We start from the raw sequence: 17,575 nt of genomic DNA, 5'->3' as shown, positions 1-17,575 counted from the left end.
AACCACCTCATACAATGACACGATGTCACCTGGCCTGACTCTAGCCAAGCCAGTCCCTCAACAGGACGGGCTTATCAAAGGAGAAGAGCCAAAATAAATCCTAGAACTTAGCAGACATCTGTCCATTCACTCAGTGATTACTTAATGTGCAACTGCTATGTGCCAGGCATTGTTCTTAGCACTGGGAATACAGGAGTCAGTAAGACAAAGTCATGCCGTCGTGGAATTTAGAATATATAACTGCAAATCAACATATACTCTCAGGCAGAAATAAAGAGAGGGCCACCTGGGTGGCTCAGTCGGTTAAGCATCCGACTTGGGCTCAGATCATGACCTCACAGGTCGTGGGTTCGAGCCCCGCATCAGGCTGTGTGCTGACAGCTCAGAGCCTGGAGCCTGCTTCAGATTCTGTGTCTCCCTCTTCTCTCTCTGCGCACTCCCCTCCCGCTCGTGCCCTGTGTCTCCCTCTCTCAAAAATAAACATTAAAAACATAAAAAACATTATAAACAATAAAAAACATTAAAAACAATAAAACATTAAAAAACATAAAAAATAAACATTAAAACATTTAAAAACAATAAACACACACACAAAAAAAACAAAAACACCCGCCTGGGTGGCTCGGTCACTTAGGCTAAGGCATCTGACTTTGGCTCAGGTCATGATCTTGCAGTCCATGAGTTGGAGCCTGTGCAGACGTCTCAGAGCCTGGAGCCTGCTTCGGATTCTGCATCTCCCTCTCTCTCTGCCCCTCCCCATTCATGCTCGGTCTCTCTCTGTCTCTCAAAAATGAATAAATGTTTAAAAAAAATTTTTTTAAAACATTAAGAAATGGTTTAGGGGTGCCTGGGTGGCCCAGTCGGTTAAGCGTCCGACTTCACCCGGGTCACGATCTCGCGGTCCGTGAGTTCGAGCCCCGCGTCAGGCTCTGGGCTGATGGCTCAGAGCCTGGAGCCTGCTTCCGATTCTGTGTCTCCCTCTTTCCCTGCCCTTCCACCATTCATGCTCTGTCTCTCTCTGTCTCAAAAATAAATAAACGTTAAAAAAAAAAAATTAAAAAAAAAAAAAGAAATGGTTTAAAAAAAATAAAGAGAATGTTGGAGAATGATGTGTATATGTCAGATACACTGGGGAAGGACAGCATTCTCATGTGAGCTGGAGGACAGCAGGGAGAGGCCAGGGATAAGACAGGAGTCCTGGTGCCCAGCTTTCTGCCCCCTCTCTCCAGCTAAGTACCCCTCCTCCCATGCGGGTCCACACTCACCTGGATGGTGGCTCAGGACATTCCTCTGGCCCTGGGCACTGCCCACCCATGGCTCTGGCCCTCGCTCAAACTTGTAGAACAGTTCTGGGTTGGCAATAGTTGGTCCTGAGTCAGGAACAGAGAGAAGCACTTATGAAGTCTTAGATCCCGGTCACAACGTTAAGGAAGGGTCTGTCTGGGACCTCCCCCTCCGCACTGTAAGATAATTGGTCAAGGGCACAGGTAGGAATCTTGATACTTCAGCATGGTGGTTTGGAAACTCAGATATCCATGAGGCTCCTAAAAGAATGGGGGACTAAGTGAATGCAGTGAGGGGCACAGTGTCCCTCTTTGAGGCTAAAAGGGTTTGAAAACTACTCCTGGTTCAGAACAGAGACTCACAAACCCAAATGCTGAGAGGGGCCAGGCCAACAACGTAACTGAGGAAAGCAGGCCGGGTGGGGAGGCTGTGGCCACCCATATGGGGGTACAGCTGCCTCTCCCCTCGGGGAACGCAGGGTCAGCGCTGCCAGGCTGTACTGCTTTTCAAGAGAAACCAGAAATCATAATTCCATGTAAAAACTCCCCATGGTGAAATATTAACAAATTAAATATTGTAAAGGAACCACCTGGCAGGCTCAGTGGGAAGAGCACGTGGCTCTTGATCTCAGGGTCATGAGTTTGAGCCCCACGCTGGGTCTAGAGATTACTTACGTAACCTTAAAAAAATTAGGGGCGCCTGGGGGGCTCAGTCGGTTAATCATCCGACTTCGGCCCAGGTCATGATCTCGCGGTCCGGGAGTTCGAGCCCCGCGTCGGGCTCTGTGCTGACACTTCAGAGCCTGGAGCCTGTTTCGGATTCTGTGTCTCCCTCTTTCTCTGACCCTCCCCCGTTCATGCTCTGTCTCTCTCTGTTTCAAAAATAAATAAATGTTAAAAAAAAAAAAACTTAAAAAAATAAAAAATATTGTAGAGAAACCAAGCAAAAGTGATGAAAGCAGAATAAAGGCCTGTGAGCCGCGACTCTGCAACTTTTGGTTTAAAAGAACCGGCAGTTTTCCAACTGGGTTTGGCAGGCCTGGGAGAACCCGCTGTAGCCCCTGCGCCCACAGAGAGCTGCCTGTGGCTCCCGCAGCCTTAGATGGGGGGGTGGGGGGCCGAGATGACAAGAAGAGAAAGGCGTGTCACATGGTCGTCCAAGTGAATTGAGAAAATAGCACATACGTTGTACACACGTGTTGAATTACAATCACGTCTGTCCGTGGCACTGAAAGTCTACCCACAGAAGCAGAGAAAGGACATTCAGAAAATAGAAAAGGTGAAATACACCTACATGGGCACAAAGTTTTAAGTGGCTTTAGCTCCTTAAGCCTCTACGACAGCCCTACGAAGGAAACCAAGACTTAAAATGTGAAAGTTGGGTCGAAGGCACGCCAGAGTCACGTGGTGGGGGCTGGGCCCGGGCCCAGATCTCCACAGGCCAGATGATGCTGCTGCTTCCAACACTCACTACCTCCAGTGTCCTGTGGGCACCTGAAACAAAATCCACCCTGCAGCTCCACCCACCACAGGCCGGGCTTCCTGCTGGCACCGTGTGATACGGTAAGGCATCAAGGTCCAGCCCTGACATGCTCCAGTTCCCCACTTCTCTTGGCCAACGTACGAGAAGGAGAGAAAGGGTGGTGCGTGAATCTTGTGCAGTTAAGTTACATAAGGGGCTGCGCAGGTGAATGGTGTCAACAGGCCTGAAAAAAATGGTAGGATTCCAGAAAATTCTCCAGTACGGCAGAGTCGGATATGATTTGGAATGCTGACCTAGACCGAGGCGGTGGGGAAGCGAACAGGGGCCCATACCTAGTGGTGCCACCAGCTTGTCAGAACCACAGATCTCCTTCTGTTGTTGACTCAGCAGCATCCATTCCCCCTGAAGCAAGTATACAGTGATGTCATCAAAGGTCACAGGAGCCTGGAGGGAAAAATGACACCTGCTAAGCACCAATTTCCTCCTCTGATGAATCTTCCGCACCTGTGTTCACACCCCCTGAGGGCACCTGTGCTCTGGGAACCTATCAAACTAGAGGAGGGGCTTCGTCAATCTACATATAAGACCTAAAGACCCCACCTCTCTCACCTCCTGGGTCCACAGGAAGGGCCACACACCGAAACAACTGTCATGGAGAAGTCTGACTCAGGAACTCCCGTCATCCTTTCCTGGCACCCTCCTCGCCTGCCACAGTACCCGGTATTCTCAGCCAGTGCCTCAGCAACAACCTAGGGCACATTCTTGTGCAAAATCTTGAACATGGTAAGGAAGACATATCTAATTTCTGGAAACAGTTGAAAGTCCTTCAGAACTATGTCTGCCGATGAAGTCAGTGATCAAGACAGGCAAAGGTTTACAGTGGAGAACTATATATCCCATGGAGCTTGTAAAATAGCTCTGTTCTATGGGGCGCCTGGGTGGCTCAGTCGGTTGGGCGTCCGACTTCGGCTCAGGTCATGATCTTGTGGTCTGTGAGTTCGAGCCCGGTGTTGGGCTCTGTGCTGACAGCTCAGAGCCTGGAGCCTGTTTCAGATTCTGTGTCTCCTTCTCTCTCTGACCCTCCCCCGTTCATGCTGTCTCTCTCTGTCTCAAAAATAAATAAACGTTAAAAAAAAATTTTTTTTAAATAGCTCTGTTCTGCCAAAAAGGGGTCCAGGGATCAGAAAATATTTTGGGGGAGCTCTGGTGTAAGACGGTGGATTGAACAAGTACACTGAATTCTGCATCCTCCCTGTGAATTTAAGACACCCTCCCTGGGGCGCCTGCATGGCTCAGTCACTTGAGCTTCCGACTGCGGCTCAGGTCATGATCTCGCGGTTCGTGAGCTCGAGCCCCGCAGCAGGCTCTGTGCGGATGGCTAGGGGGGGCCTGGAGCCTGCTTTGGATTCTGTGTCTCCTTTTCTCTCTGCCCCTCCCCCGCTGTGCTCTGTCTCTGTCTCTCTCAAAAATAAATAAATAAATGTAAAAAAAAAAATTTTTTTTTAAAGACACCCTCCCTGCCAAAACACTCCAAAAGAAAACACCCACAAGGATAGGAAACAGAACAAGGAGGGAGGTGGAGGAGACAGAAGCAATAGGATTTTGGAAACTGAAAAGTAGATGAAAAAGTAGTAACTGAGCAGACCCAAAGAAATCAAATCCTCGCCCAGCAGTGGGCAAACTGAGAAACGACCCAATTTATACCACAAAATCCAAAAAAAGGCTCAGAAACTGCAGTGCCGAGAACCTCCAGCCTGGGAGTGAAGGCAGCAAGGGTAAGACAACAAGAATGGGGGGAAAGCTGTTCGCCAAGAAATGCCTGCCCAGATTCCCCTGCAAGGCTCAGTGCTGACAAGCCGCCCCGCCTTCCACGGACTCTGGGCTTCCAGTTAGAATTTTGGTTTCTGACTATTAAGCGTCCGACCATTAAGCTGGACTATCAGACATCTGGAGAAAGGTTCTTGCAGATGGTGGCAGGGAGAGGAGGCAGGTTGGAACTGAGGAAATGAATGTGAGGCATGGAAAAGAAAACTTTTCCAAAACAAAACTATCATCATAGCCCCAGAGAGGGAAGAATCCGCGGCCATGCAACAAACCATTATAAAAGAAATCATCAGAAAAGGAAATAGGCAGAAAACATTGCTCCGTTTATCCTTTTAATTTCATACCCCGAACATTTATCACTTAGTCTGATAAAGAAAATTATTAACAAAATATAAATTCCCCACCACCAAAGCAAAACAACATTTTGGGAAATAGTATCTTTGGGGTAAGTAGAAGGCCTTCCAGAGGGACAACTGTGAAGGGGACACGTTTATTTCCGTTTATGACAAGTTCTAGTACATTTGTCTAAAATTGCCTTGTAACTTTATGGTCAGATTTCGAGCAGGTGAAATATCTATTTTAACTCAACAGTCAAAGCTTCTTGAGAAAAATAATATAGATAGTTCTTATCACTCACTGTTGAGCTGTATACTTAAAAAAATAATTTGACTGCTTTTCTTATGAGTTAATACGTGTTCACCGCAGAAAATTTAGACAATGAGCAGAAAAAATGTTTTAAGATCACCCACAATCCCCTTACTAAAAAAGAATTACTATTGACACCTGATATGTAAACTTACAGTCTTTCACCTATGAATATGTATGAATGAACAATTTTAAAAACAAAAATGGTTTGGAAACACAATGGTCCAAAATCTTTGAGACACAGCAAAAGCAGTTCTAAGAGGGAAGTTTATAGCAATACAAGTCTACCTCAAGAAGCAAGAAAAATCTCAATCTAATCTTATCCTTAGAGGAACTAGAAAAAGAAGAACAAACAGAGCCCAAAGGAAGGAAATAATAAAGACCAGAGTGGAAATAAATGAAATACAAAGAAAAGAAAAGATCAATGAATCTAAGAGCTGGTTCTTTAGAAAGGATAAACAACATTGATAAACCTTTAGCCAGACTCATCAAGAAAAAAAGCAAGAGGACTTAGATAAATAAAATCAGGAATGAAAGAGGAGAAATAACAATGGATACCCCAGAAACACAAAGGATTACAAGAGAATACTATGAAAAGTCATATGTCAACAATTGAACAACCTAGAAGAAATAGATAAATTCCTAGAAACATACAATCATCCAAAACTGAATCTGGAAGAAACAGAAAATTTGAACAGACTGATTGCTAGTAATTAAATTTATTCAGTAACCAAAAAACTCCCAACAAACAAAAGTCCAGGACCAAATGGCTTCACAGGTGAATTCTACCAAACATGTAAAGAAGAATTAAAACCTATTCTTCTCAAAATTCTAAAAGACAGTAAAGGAAAAAAAACTTCCCAATTCTTACTGAGGCCAGCATTAACCAAAACCAGACAAGGACACTACAAAAAAAGAAACTACAGATCAATATACCTGACAAACAAAGATGCAAAAATTCTCAAGAAATAGTAGCAAACAGAATTCAACAATACATTAAAAGCATCCATTCAGCACAATCAAGTGGGATTTATTCCAGTGATGCAAGGATGACTGAGTATTTGCAAATCAATCAATGTGATGCATCACATTAACAAACAGAAGGATAAAAGCCATATCATCTCAATAGATGCATTTGACATTTGACAAAATAAACATCCTTTCATGTAAAAACTAACAAAGTAGGCTTAGAGGGAACGTATACCAACATAATAAAGCCCATATATGAAAAATCCACAGTTAGCATCATATTTAATGATGGAAAAACTGGAAGCTTTTCCTCTAAGATCAGAAATAAGATGTAGATGTCCACTTCTACCACTTTTATTCAACATAGTACTAGAAGTCCCAGCCACAGCAATCAGACAAGCAAAAAAAATAGAAGGATCCAAATTGGTAAGGAAGAAGTATAGCGATCACTATTTGCAGATGACATGATATTACACATAGAAAACCCTAAAGACTCCACCAAAAAGCTATCAGAACTAATAAATGAATTCTGTAAAGATGCAGAATATAAAATTAATATTCAGAAATCTGTTGCATTTCTCTATACTAATAACAAAGTAGCAGAAAGAGAAATTATGAAAACAATTCCACTTACAACTGAACCAAAAAGAATAAAATGCCTAGGAATAAATTTAACCAAAGAAGTAAAAGACCTATACTCTGTAAACTATAAGACAGTGATCAAAGAAATGAAGACAACACACACACACACGCACACACACACACACACGGAAAGATATACCATGCTCATGGACTGAAAGAATCAATACTGTCAAAATGTCCATATTACCCAAAGCAATCTACAGATTCAATGCAATCCATATCAAAACACTAACACCACTTTTCACGGAACTAGAACAAAGAATCCTAAAATTTGTATGGAACCACAAAAGACCCAAATAGCCAAAGCAATCTTCAGAAAAAAGACCAAAGCTGGAAGTATCACAATCTCAGATTTCAAGATATACCACAAAACTGTATTAATCTAAACAGTATGGTAGTGGCACAAAAACAGACACATAGATCAACAGAACAGGACAGAAAACCCGGAAATAACCCCCCTTGTATATGGTCAATTAATTTGTGACTAAGGAGGCCAGTATATACAATGGGGGAAAAGACAGACTTTTCAATAAATAGTGCTGGGAAAACTGTATAACTACATGCAAAAGAATGAAACTGGGCTACTCTCTTACACCATACACACATAAAAAAATCTCAAAGTGGCTTAAAGACCTAAATGTGAGAATTAAAACCATAAAACTCCTAACAGAAAACATAGGCAGTAATCTCTTGGACATCAACCTTAGCAACATATTTACAAGATGTCTCCTCAGGTAAGGGAAATAAAAGTAAAACTAAACTGTTGGGACTGCACCAAAATAAAAGGTTTTTGCACAGTGAAGGAAACCATCAATAAAACAAAAAGGCAACCAGTGAATGGGAGAAGATATTTGTAAATGATGTATAAGAGGTTAATATCCAAAATACACAACGAACTTACAGAACTCAACATCCTAAAAAAAAAAAAAAAAAACTAACTAAAAAATGAGCAGACACAGGGGTGCCTGGGTGGCTCAGTCGGTTGTGTCTGACTTTGGCTCAGGTCATAATCTCATGGCTCACAAGTTCGAGCCCTGCATCCAGCTCTGTGCTGACAGCTCAGAGCCTGGAGCCTGCTTCAGATTCTGTCTCCATCTCTCTCTCCCCCTCCCATTCTCGCACACTGTCTCTCTGTCTCTCTCTCAGATATAAATAAACACTAAAAAAAATTTTTTTAAATGAGCAAAGGATTTGGATAGACATTTTTCCAAAGAAGACATACAGATGGTCGACACATGAAATAATGTTCAACATCAGTAATCATCAGGGAAATGCAAATCAAAGAACAATGAGATATCACCTTGCACCCCAGCCAAAATGGCTAGTATCAAAAAGACAAGAAATTACAGGGGTACGTGGCTGGCTCAGTCAGTAGAGCACGCAACTCTTGATCTCGGGGTTGTGAGTTCAAGCCCCACACTGGGTGTAGAGATTACTTAAACTAAAAACAAAAAAACAAGGTAAGAAATAACAAGTACTGATGAGGATATTCAGAAAAGAGAGCACTCGTGCCGTTTGCGACGTAAATTGGTGCAGCCATTGTGGAAAACAATACGGAGATTCTAAACAGAAATACTATATATCAGCCATATAATCAGCCATACCAATATCAGCCATAAAAAAGAATGAGATCTTGCCATTTGTGACAACATGGGTGGATCTAGAAGGTATTATGCTAAGTGAAAGAAGTCAGACAAAAAAGACAAATAGAGTATGACTTACCTAAAGTGGAATTTTAGTGGAATCTAAAAAAGAAAACAAAGTAACAAACTGAAACAGACTCATAAACACAGAGAACAAACTGGTGGTTGCCAGAGGGATGGGGGGATGGCAGTAGGAGAACTAGGTGAAGGGGATTAAGAGACACAAACTTCCAGTCATAAAATAAATAAGACATGGGGCTGAACAGTACGGAACGGAGAATGCTGTCAATAATATTTAATAATGCCGTGCAGTGGCAGATGGTAACAACACTTGCAGTGAGCACTGAGTCACGTGTAGAATTGTCCAATCACTATGTTGCATTCCTGAAAGTAATAAAACATAGGATGGCAGTGGTACTTCAGTAAAAAATATTTTTTAATAGAATTGCCCTGCCAAATGTGCATGTTTGAAATAACTATTTGCACTCAGAGTGTCTTCCAATGCAAAATGTGATTATATTTCCAAAATCCTGCTGGAGGATGCGCTCCGCTAAAACAAGGCAGTCAGACAGCAAAGGGGTACACATAAGATATGGTCTAAGGGGAGCCAACAGGGGGAAGGGGGAAGAGGATGCTTGAGGTTAGACTGAAGGCAGAACCCGGGGTGATTACTGTGCCCCAGGACTAGCGAGCAAGCTGTTCCAAACAGGACAGGTTGAACTTGTAACCAAGGACAAGCAAGGCTCCCTATTCACACCCATCCCTTCCCCTTTCTTCCTGAGGGAACAGGTGGGCTTCTAATAAAAGCCAATGGGCCCATTACTTCAGCATCCCCAAGGATGAAGAGAATGACCAGGACTGAATGCTTAGATAATAAAGAAGTATCTTCCCAACAAGAGTGATTGCCCTAACTCTGGTATCTCTCTTTGAGCCAATATTATGGCAAGAACCTTCTGATTCCAATTGATGTCCATGTAAAGAAAACACAGATCTTCAATAAAAGCAATTCTTTACCTATATATAAAGCAAAGAGTATCTCTGGATGTTCTATTTTAGTGGTTCCCTCTGTCTATACGGCAGAGCTCTGACTTAGCCCAGCACCAAGTTCCCTTGATCTGAAACTAACCCATCTTCCTAACTTGAGCTCTGTGTATTGCCGGACCTGGAATCTCTACTGCAGACAGATTAGTGCCATTGCAATCACTTAACATGTCTTGCGTCTTTCCTCCTTCTACACACCGGACCTTTAGATTCCCTGACTCCGCCTACTTCCTTGTACCTACTCATCAGGTTCCTACTCACATTCCGCCTCTTTTGCGAGGGATTTCCTAACCATGTGGTCCACGCATTTCTCTTTCTCCTGAGCAAGGAAGCCTCTGTATCTCTCATGGAGCTGGAGGTACTCAGGAAACCTATGCTGATTGGCTTATGTTATGACCTCCTTCACCATTACCTACCCCTTCCCCCCACCACATTATATACAAAGTATTTCACAGGCTCTTAATTATTTCATTCCAAATACATTTATTAGTTGTTTCTCATGGGCTTGGTGCATGGTGATCCTAAGATACGGAAAACACTATCACTATTGTCCAGATTAAAACCTCTTGGGAGCTGAGAGACACCAGTAAGTGTAATAATAGAACTGGGTCTAGAAAAAAGGGAGATAGGAGTGAGCACTTCCATGGACAAGGCAGAAGGGGCAGGAACCAGAAATGCTGAGGCAATAACTATACACACAATAAATACCCCTATGTGGCAGCACTAAAAATACAGTCTCCCAGAGGGCACATGGGGTGTCAGACTGCGAGCTCCAGAGCATTCATAACCTCTAGCAAAAGGGATCCTGTAGCAACGCTACTTTATGAGTCATTCATTCCAAAAATAACTGAGAACTTATTAAATGCCACACGCTGCTCCATTGTCCTAACTGGGGATACAACAGAGAGCAAAGTCAGCACATGTGAGAATAAATAATTGTGAGAATTTATAGAGTGATAAAGGCTGGGAAGAAAATAAAACAGGATAATGGGATAGAGTGATGGCGAAAAGTCTTTGTATGTAAGATACCCCCCACCCAATCCAATAGGCCAAGATTGCTGTTAGTTAACAAATATCACAAAATAGCACCAAAGGAAGATACTATTAACTGACCAAGCTACTACCTCAAGTGGACACCCAGTCTTCCAGCCTTGAGCCCAAAAAAAAAAAAAAAAAAAAAGATACTCAGAATGGAACTTTAGCAGACATTGCACCCAGCCTAGTTACTGCCACTCATGTGCAAGACATCTAACACTGCCAGTGTTTGCAGTCGCTTTATTTCGTCTTTGGATAACCTTCTAATTTCCCAGGTTAGAAAACTGATGCATTTGGAAGGGTGAGCATCTTTTGGAGACACCCTACAATCAAGATTAGAATCCAGAGTGAAAGTTCCAGTCCCCAAGGGGGGTTTTCATTTAGTGGTTAGGCCTGGACGGGACATCACATTTCTCCCCTACCTCCCAAATTGTTTGCATTTCTCTCTTCTCCCATTAAATGCTAAGAAAGCCTACAACTAAACAGAATAGTTTGAGATCAACCTCAAATTGCTAATTTCAATTTCCAACAATCCTTCTTCCACATTACACTTTGCTCCCCAAACTCAGGTTTAGAAACTAATCAGGGGATATTGCCTGAGGGTACGGGCCATTTCCTTGACTACTTTGATATCCCCTACAGTGTTTATCGTGAGGCTGGCACAGGGTTCACCTTCAATCTTTCTTTAGTTGGGTTCTGTTGAGCTTTGTCTCACACTGTTTACTTGGGTTGTTTCATCTGTTACATAAATACATCACTGTAGCTTGTGGAGGAGAGGGAGTGTGGAAGAGAGACTTAAGCAAGGGGTAACTTCTTTTGTAACTCATTCCTTCCTAGCCTTTCCAGAAGAAGCTACAGCGTGGAAATAACCTCATTATCTTTTCTCTTTTGTCTCTGGGACAGCGCTTTCAGGCTTGTCCTAGTTATTTTATTTTATTTTTTTTAACATTTATTTATTTTTGAGACAGAGAGAGACAGAGCATGAACGGGGGAGGGGCAGAGAGAGAGGGAGACACAGAATCGGAAGCAGGCTCCAGGCTCTGAGCCATCAGCCCAGAGCCCGACGCGGGGCTCCAACTCACGGACCGCGAGATCGTGACCTGAGCCGAAGTCGGACGCTCAACCGACTGAGCCACCCAGGCACCCCTTGTCCTAGTTATTGAAGTCAGTAACTCTGTCCCACGGAGAGCTCTTTGCGGAAAGTGGTCTCTTCATGTTTATCCTGTATTCCACCATCTAGCTCACAGTAGACCACAGACCGCATATGTTTATTAAGTGAATTTCTTTTTTAAAAGGACTCAATACACCCTTGAAAACATATGTGAAGGGAATTCCCTCTGTGCCAAAGAAGAAATAAAAATTGGGCATCAGGCTGCCAAGAACATCCAGAAAGATCTTAGTCCCAAGAGGCTGCCACGGTCTCCAAGTCAGATGCCTATAACCGAGTTGGTCTTCTGACACTGCCTTTAGCAATCCCGTCAAAGCCACTGAACTCTACCGTCAAGCACTTTCTCCCATCTTTTGTTCCAACTCACAGCCTCCTACCCCAAGCCTGAAGCAAGTTTATGGAATATGCTTCTGGGCAGTGCTCAGATACTCCACGAAGTAGATAAGCCGGTAACTTTTAAGTGGGCAAGAAATATGCCGGATGCCTTCTCTTTTTCCTCTCAGCCCTTTCTTGGGAAGGGGGATGTAGTCAGGGCCAAACCTTCACCCTGCTTCTCGGTAATCCCTACCCCCGGCCTTCCACTACGGTTTTAGCCAGCCTTAAAACATGCTGGGCCTCTTCAAAACTCCCAGCAGAGGTGTGGGGAAACAGGAAGCACTTCTGCATCACTACCCTGAGTCGGTCACCCACCCCAGGATCAACCGGGCGGCCACGGGGCAGAGGATGGCTTGGCCACCGGGAGAGGGAAGGGAGGCCGAGAGGCTGCGCGGGACTCCCGCTCCTCCCCGCCACACCCGCCCGGAGAAGGCCGCCCAAGTGTGGAGAACGAGGCGGCGGGCGAGCGGGCGAGTCGTTCCCTGCAAGGATGGCTCATCTGTGGGGACTCCGCCCATACCGCCCGCCTCGCCGGAGCCCAGGTCAGGGATCTACACGGGAGGGGAGTGGGCGACCCCAGGGCCCTTCCAGGCCTACCTTCCCCGACTCCCTGGGCTCCATGGCCCTGCTTGAGGTGGCCCGTGCTGACCCCGCCACTGCCTCCAGGCCGCCCCCTCCCCCCGCGGCCTGGCCTGAGGATGCCGCCGCCGCGACCACCTTGGGGGCCGGGGCCCCCGGAGGGCAGGACGCCCCGGCGGGGAGGGCGCGCGGCCGAGAACCGGCTCCCCCACGTCGGGAGGGCGGTAGCGCTCCCGATGCCGGGAGAGGCGAGCAGCGCGGACTAGCGCCGTGTCGGGCGAGCCGCTTTACGGCAGCCGCCTGGCCCGAGACGGCGGGGCATCACGGGAAGCGTAGTCCGGCCTAGTTCAGTGGCTCTCAACCCGCTATTGGCTCCCGAAATGCTGGACCCTGATTGGACGCCAAACAGCTCCCTCCCTGCCCTTCCCGCCGCGCTTGAGGGTTGAAAGGTGACATCCCCACCACGCTCTCCCAGATCTTGCGTTAAAGGCAAACAGATCTCCCTGGGCTGTGAGAATGCCTGTTCTTGGGTCTGTCCCCTCGCATTTTTAGGACCACTGTCAACCTTGAAGGTTTCAGACTTTATTCAATCAAGGAGGGCAATACTTTTTTTTTTTTTTTTTTTAACATTTATTCAAAAAGCATCATTGGCTGCCTACCATGTTGCCAGGCACCGTGCAAGGTTTGGGAATACACAGCTGAATGAAACAAAACCGTGCCTTCAAGGAGCTTACAGTCTACTGGGGAAATAGACCAGAAACAGATAACTACAAAATAAAGACACAAGTGCAAGGAGAGAGGTAAGCCCAGGACCCTATGAAAGCACACTTTGTCACCGTTTAGAGTACAGTGGTGGGAGAATATGGGGTGCTTAGGTCAAGGATTTCCTGAGGAAGTGGCACCTGGACTAAATTAAAGAGTAGGAGTCAGCCGTGAGGTGCTATGGAAGGAATTGTGTAACCCCCGAATTTGTATGTAACCCCTATGTGACAATATTTTGATGTGGAGCCTTTGGGAGGTAATTAGGTTTAGATGAGATCATGAGGATGGGGCTCTCATGATGATATTAGTGTCCTTACAAGAAGAGACACCAGAGAGCTTGCTGTCTCTCTGCCAGATGAGGAAACAGTGAGAAGACAGCTATCCGTAAGCCAGGAAGAGAGTTCCCACCATCCTCTTGGCCATGATGGCGTCTTGGTCTTGAACTCCATTCTCCGGAACAGTGAGAAAATAAATCTCTGCCGTTTAAGCCACCGGGCCTATGGCATTTTGTTATGGTAGCCTGAGCTAAAATAGGAGGGGAACAAAGGTGTTGTGAAGAGGGCAGTGGCCATAAGAAATAACATAAATTAAGCCAGGCAGGTGAGCAAATGGTAGGTGCAGCGTAAGACAGGAAGTTGTGGGAAAAGACATTGGAGAGATACTTGGGAGCTGGACATGGAGGGCATTGTATGCTACCTTAAGGAGTCTGAAATGAGTTTTAAGCGGGTGAATGGTGTGGGCAAATTTGCACTTCAGTTGGATCAGGCATACTGCAGAGTAGAGGATGAATTTAGGGAGGAAAGAAAGAAGTCCAAGCTCTATAAAGATATACTTGCTTTCCTTTCTTCTCTCTCTCTCTCTGTTTTGTTTTTTTGTTTTGTTTTGTTTTGTTTTGTTTTGTGAGAGAGAGAGAGTTCGAGGGCAAGTGTGAGCTGCCGCAGAGGGAGTAGGAGAGAGAGAATCTTGAACAGGCTCCACCCCCAGCTTGGAGCCCAAGGTGGGGCTGAGTCTCATGACCATGAGATCATGACCTGAGCCGAAATCATGAGTCAGACGCTTAACAGATTAAGCCACTCAGGCGCCCCTATTCTCTCATCTTCTTTAAAAGACATTCAGGGCGTCTGGGTGGCTCAGGTTAAGCATCTGACTTTGGCTCAGGCCAAGTTCGAGACCCACGTCCGACTCTGTGCTGACCCCTCAGAGCCTGGAACCTGCTTCGGATTCTGTGTCTCCCTCACTCTCTGCCCCTTCCCCGCTCACACTCTGTCTCTTTCTCTCAAAAATAAATAAACATTAAAAAAAAAAAAGACATGAAACAGAACATCAGCCGCCTCCATCTTGAGCTCATCTATACTTTCTGATTGGTTATGTTCTTCCCAGCTTTTGTCTTAACTCAGGCAAAGCATCCTGTGATGGGGACCAGAACTAGCCCCTCAAGCAGTAACAAGTGCCCCGAGCCAGCAAGACCCCACATGACTGACCTCAAGACAGCGATCGACCTTACTTTTGCTGCCCACCTGCATGTACCCCCCCCCCCAACTTTTGCCCACATTTTCACTGTATAAACCCAGAGGTTTTGGAGATAGTCTTTGAAACACTAGTCCGCTGTCTTCCCAGCATTGGCCACACTGAAATACACTCCTTTCTTGTTTCACCACCGCTCATCTCTCTGTCTTTGGACTTTGTCAGCAGCGAGTGACCGAACCTGGTCTGTTTGGGACCACTGGGGCCAGATACTTTTGCACCCCGGTGCCCTGGTCACAGACATAAAATTATTTGAAGTCATTGTAACCATATATTATTTCGTTTGTAATATATATGGGTGTAATATATGTAATAAGAATAGGACAAATAATAAAGTGCAGAAATCTTAAGTGTATAACTTGATGTGTTTTTACCTGTGTTCTAGGTAGCCACCGCTCAGATCAGAGACAGAAAATCTCCAGCATTCCAGAAAGCCCCCATGTGGCCCTCCCATTATGTATACATAGAAATAAAATGACAGAAAGTAAGGCAGTGATTATTATAAAAGTGTTGGTAAAATCAACTATAAAATTGTTTTCTGTACTTTTACATATGGGTGTTTTAAGTCATAATTTGAAGTTTTGGGTTTTAAAAAAAATTTTTTTTAATGTTTATTCATTTTTTTGAGAGACACGTAGTGTGAGCAGGGGAGGAGCTGAGAGAGGGGGAGACACAGAATCCGAAGCAGGCTCCAGGCTCAGCTGTCAGCACAGAACCCGAGGCGGGGCTTGAACTTGTGAACCGAGAGATCATGACCTGAGCCAAAGTTAGACGCTTAACTGACCGAGCCACCCAGGCGCCTCTAAGTCATATTTCAAAGTTTTAAATAAAAAATAAAGCAGATATAGTTTATATTTAAAAATTTTTTAATGTTTTATTTAGAGAGAGAGAGAGAGACAGACAGAGTGTGAGCGGGGGAGGGGCAGAGAGAGAGGGAGACACAGAATCCAAAGCAGGCCCCAGGCTTTGAGCTGTCAGCACAGAGCCCAATGCGGGACTTGAACTCATAAACCATGAGATCACAACCTGAGCCAAAGTCACATGCCTAACCGACTGAGCCACCCAAGTGCCCCAGTTTATATTTAAAAATTTTATTAGTACATATTGCCATACTGACTGTTAAATATTTTGATTATCACCCCTGAGTAGGTCCCAAGTAACCATTTTCCATTATACGACTCTGCGCTCCTGGCCATGGTTCAATGCAGGGGCCAATAAGAATACCTTTTCTAGGGGCGCCTGGGTGGCGCAGTCGGTTAAGCGTCCGACTTCAGCCAGGTCACGATCTCGCGGTCCGTGATTTCGAGCCCCACGTCGGGCTCTGGGCTGATGGCTCAGAGCCTGGAGCCTGTTTCCGATTCTGTGTCTCCCTCTCTCTCTGCCCCTCCCCCGTTCATGCTCTGTCTCTCTCTGTCCCAAAAATAAATAAACGTTGAAAAAAAAATTTAAAAAAAAAGAATACCTTTTCTAGAAATGTGAGGGAGTTCAATCCATGTGAGTGGACCTATAATATTTGACCTCAGCTCAGGCTGCCATAACAACATAGAGAAATTTGCTTCCCCACAGTTCTGGAGACTGGAAGTCCCAGATCAGGGAGCCAGCATGGTTGGCTTCTGTCCCTGGCTTCTGTCCCTGGCTTATAGGTGGCACCACCTTGCTATGTGCTTATATGACCTCTTCTCTGTGTGTAGTCAGGAGAGAGAGAATGAACTTTCTGGTGTCTTATCTTATAGGGACACTAATCCTATCAGCCTTAACCTTAGTTACCTCTGTATAGGTCCTATTTCCAAATATAGTCACATTGGGGTTTAGGGACTCAACCTAGGAGTTTGGGGGACCACAATTCAGTTCACAGCTTTGTGTGCTTTGAGCTGCCTCCCTCTGGAAGGTGCAGTCCCTGGTAGGAGGAGTCTGTGTTACTGAGGGAAGAAAGAAATAAGACAGAAGACTCCGGGTGGCCTTCCAATCTCCAGCTCCCAGCTCAGTTATAGCTGTACCTCTCTGTATATACCTTGGAGAGCTGTATTTCTGCCCTTGAGTTATCTCTGTCTCCTTATAACAAATTCTTGTTTAGGGGTTTAAAAGTTAGAGGAGAGGGGCACCTGGATGGCTCAGTCGGTTAAGCTTCTGACTCTTGGTTTGGGCTCAGGTCATGATCTCATGGTTCCAAGCTGCTGGTGCAGAGCCTGCTTGGAATTCTAGCTTCCTCTCTGCCCCTCCCCCGCCTCGTGCTCTCTCTAAATAAATAAATTTTTTAAAAAAATGTTTAAAGTTGGAGGGGAGGTGGTTGAGAAAGCAAGGGTTGGTGATTGAAAACGTTTTCCCATAAAAAGGTACAGAAAGACGGGGCAGTATCTGGAAGGAAGTGTGGGATCCAAATGTAAGACACAAGATCATGTTTCTTTTGTTGGCGGAAAGGGAAATGATGGTTAAGCACAGGTGAGGCAAGGCAAGGAGGCAGGACCACAGGACCAAGGGCTCTTTCCAGGGGTAGGGACACTTCTAGATGACATCCCGCGGGAAGAAGGAGAAGACGGAGTCTGTGTAGACTTGTTTGGTAGATTTGCTGAGAGAATCCCCATCTGACATTATCTCAATGAGA

The 17,575-nt window shown here is 45.1% G+C and overlaps 1 protein-coding gene and 1 long non-coding RNA gene across 6 annotated transcripts in view; one reads left to right on the top strand and one right to left on the bottom strand.

Annotated features, from left to right (window-relative positions):
* The window catches only part of ZNF862 (zinc finger protein 862), a 37,471-nt gene extending 24,492 nt beyond the window's left edge, over positions 1-12,979 (bottom strand). For 2 of the 4 annotated variants that reach the window (XM_003983202.6, XM_045052973.1), the window contains exons 1-3: positions 12,706-12,979; positions 3,099-3,210; positions 1,266-1,370 (exon numbers count right to left, since the gene is read on the bottom strand). In XM_003983202.6, coding sequence (XP_003983251.2) covers positions 1,266-1,370; positions 3,099-3,210; positions 12,706-12,729 — 241 coding nt within the window. In that variant the 5' untranslated portion in view covers positions 12,730-12,979. Of the gene's footprint in view, positions 1-1,265; positions 1,371-3,098; positions 3,211-3,375; positions 3,706-8,568; positions 8,592-12,705 lie in introns of those variants that run through there. The other 2 variants (XM_006929477.5, XM_006929478.5) reach the window with 2 other exon arrangements.
* Positions 12,365-15,323, top strand: LOC109497692. Of its 2 annotated transcripts, XR_002740653.2 has the most exons (3): positions 12,365-12,650; positions 13,358-13,487; positions 14,830-15,323. It is a non-coding gene; the product is annotated as an uncharacterized LOC109497692 (long non-coding RNA). The 2 variants fall into 2 exon arrangements; XR_002154058.3 differs by lacking the exon at positions 12,365-12,650 and having other exon boundaries at positions 13,066-13,487.
* The last annotated feature ends 2,252 nt before the right edge of the window (positions 15,324-17,575 follow it).

This window comes from Felis catus, chromosome A2, assembly GCF_018350175.1.
Source record: "Felis catus isolate Fca126 chromosome A2, F.catus_Fca126_mat1.0, whole genome shotgun sequence".
In the NCBI taxonomy this organism is placed as follows: domain Eukaryota; kingdom Metazoa; phylum Chordata; class Mammalia; order Carnivora; family Felidae; genus Felis; species Felis catus.
This window is presented reverse-complemented; position numbering and strand designations above follow the sequence as displayed.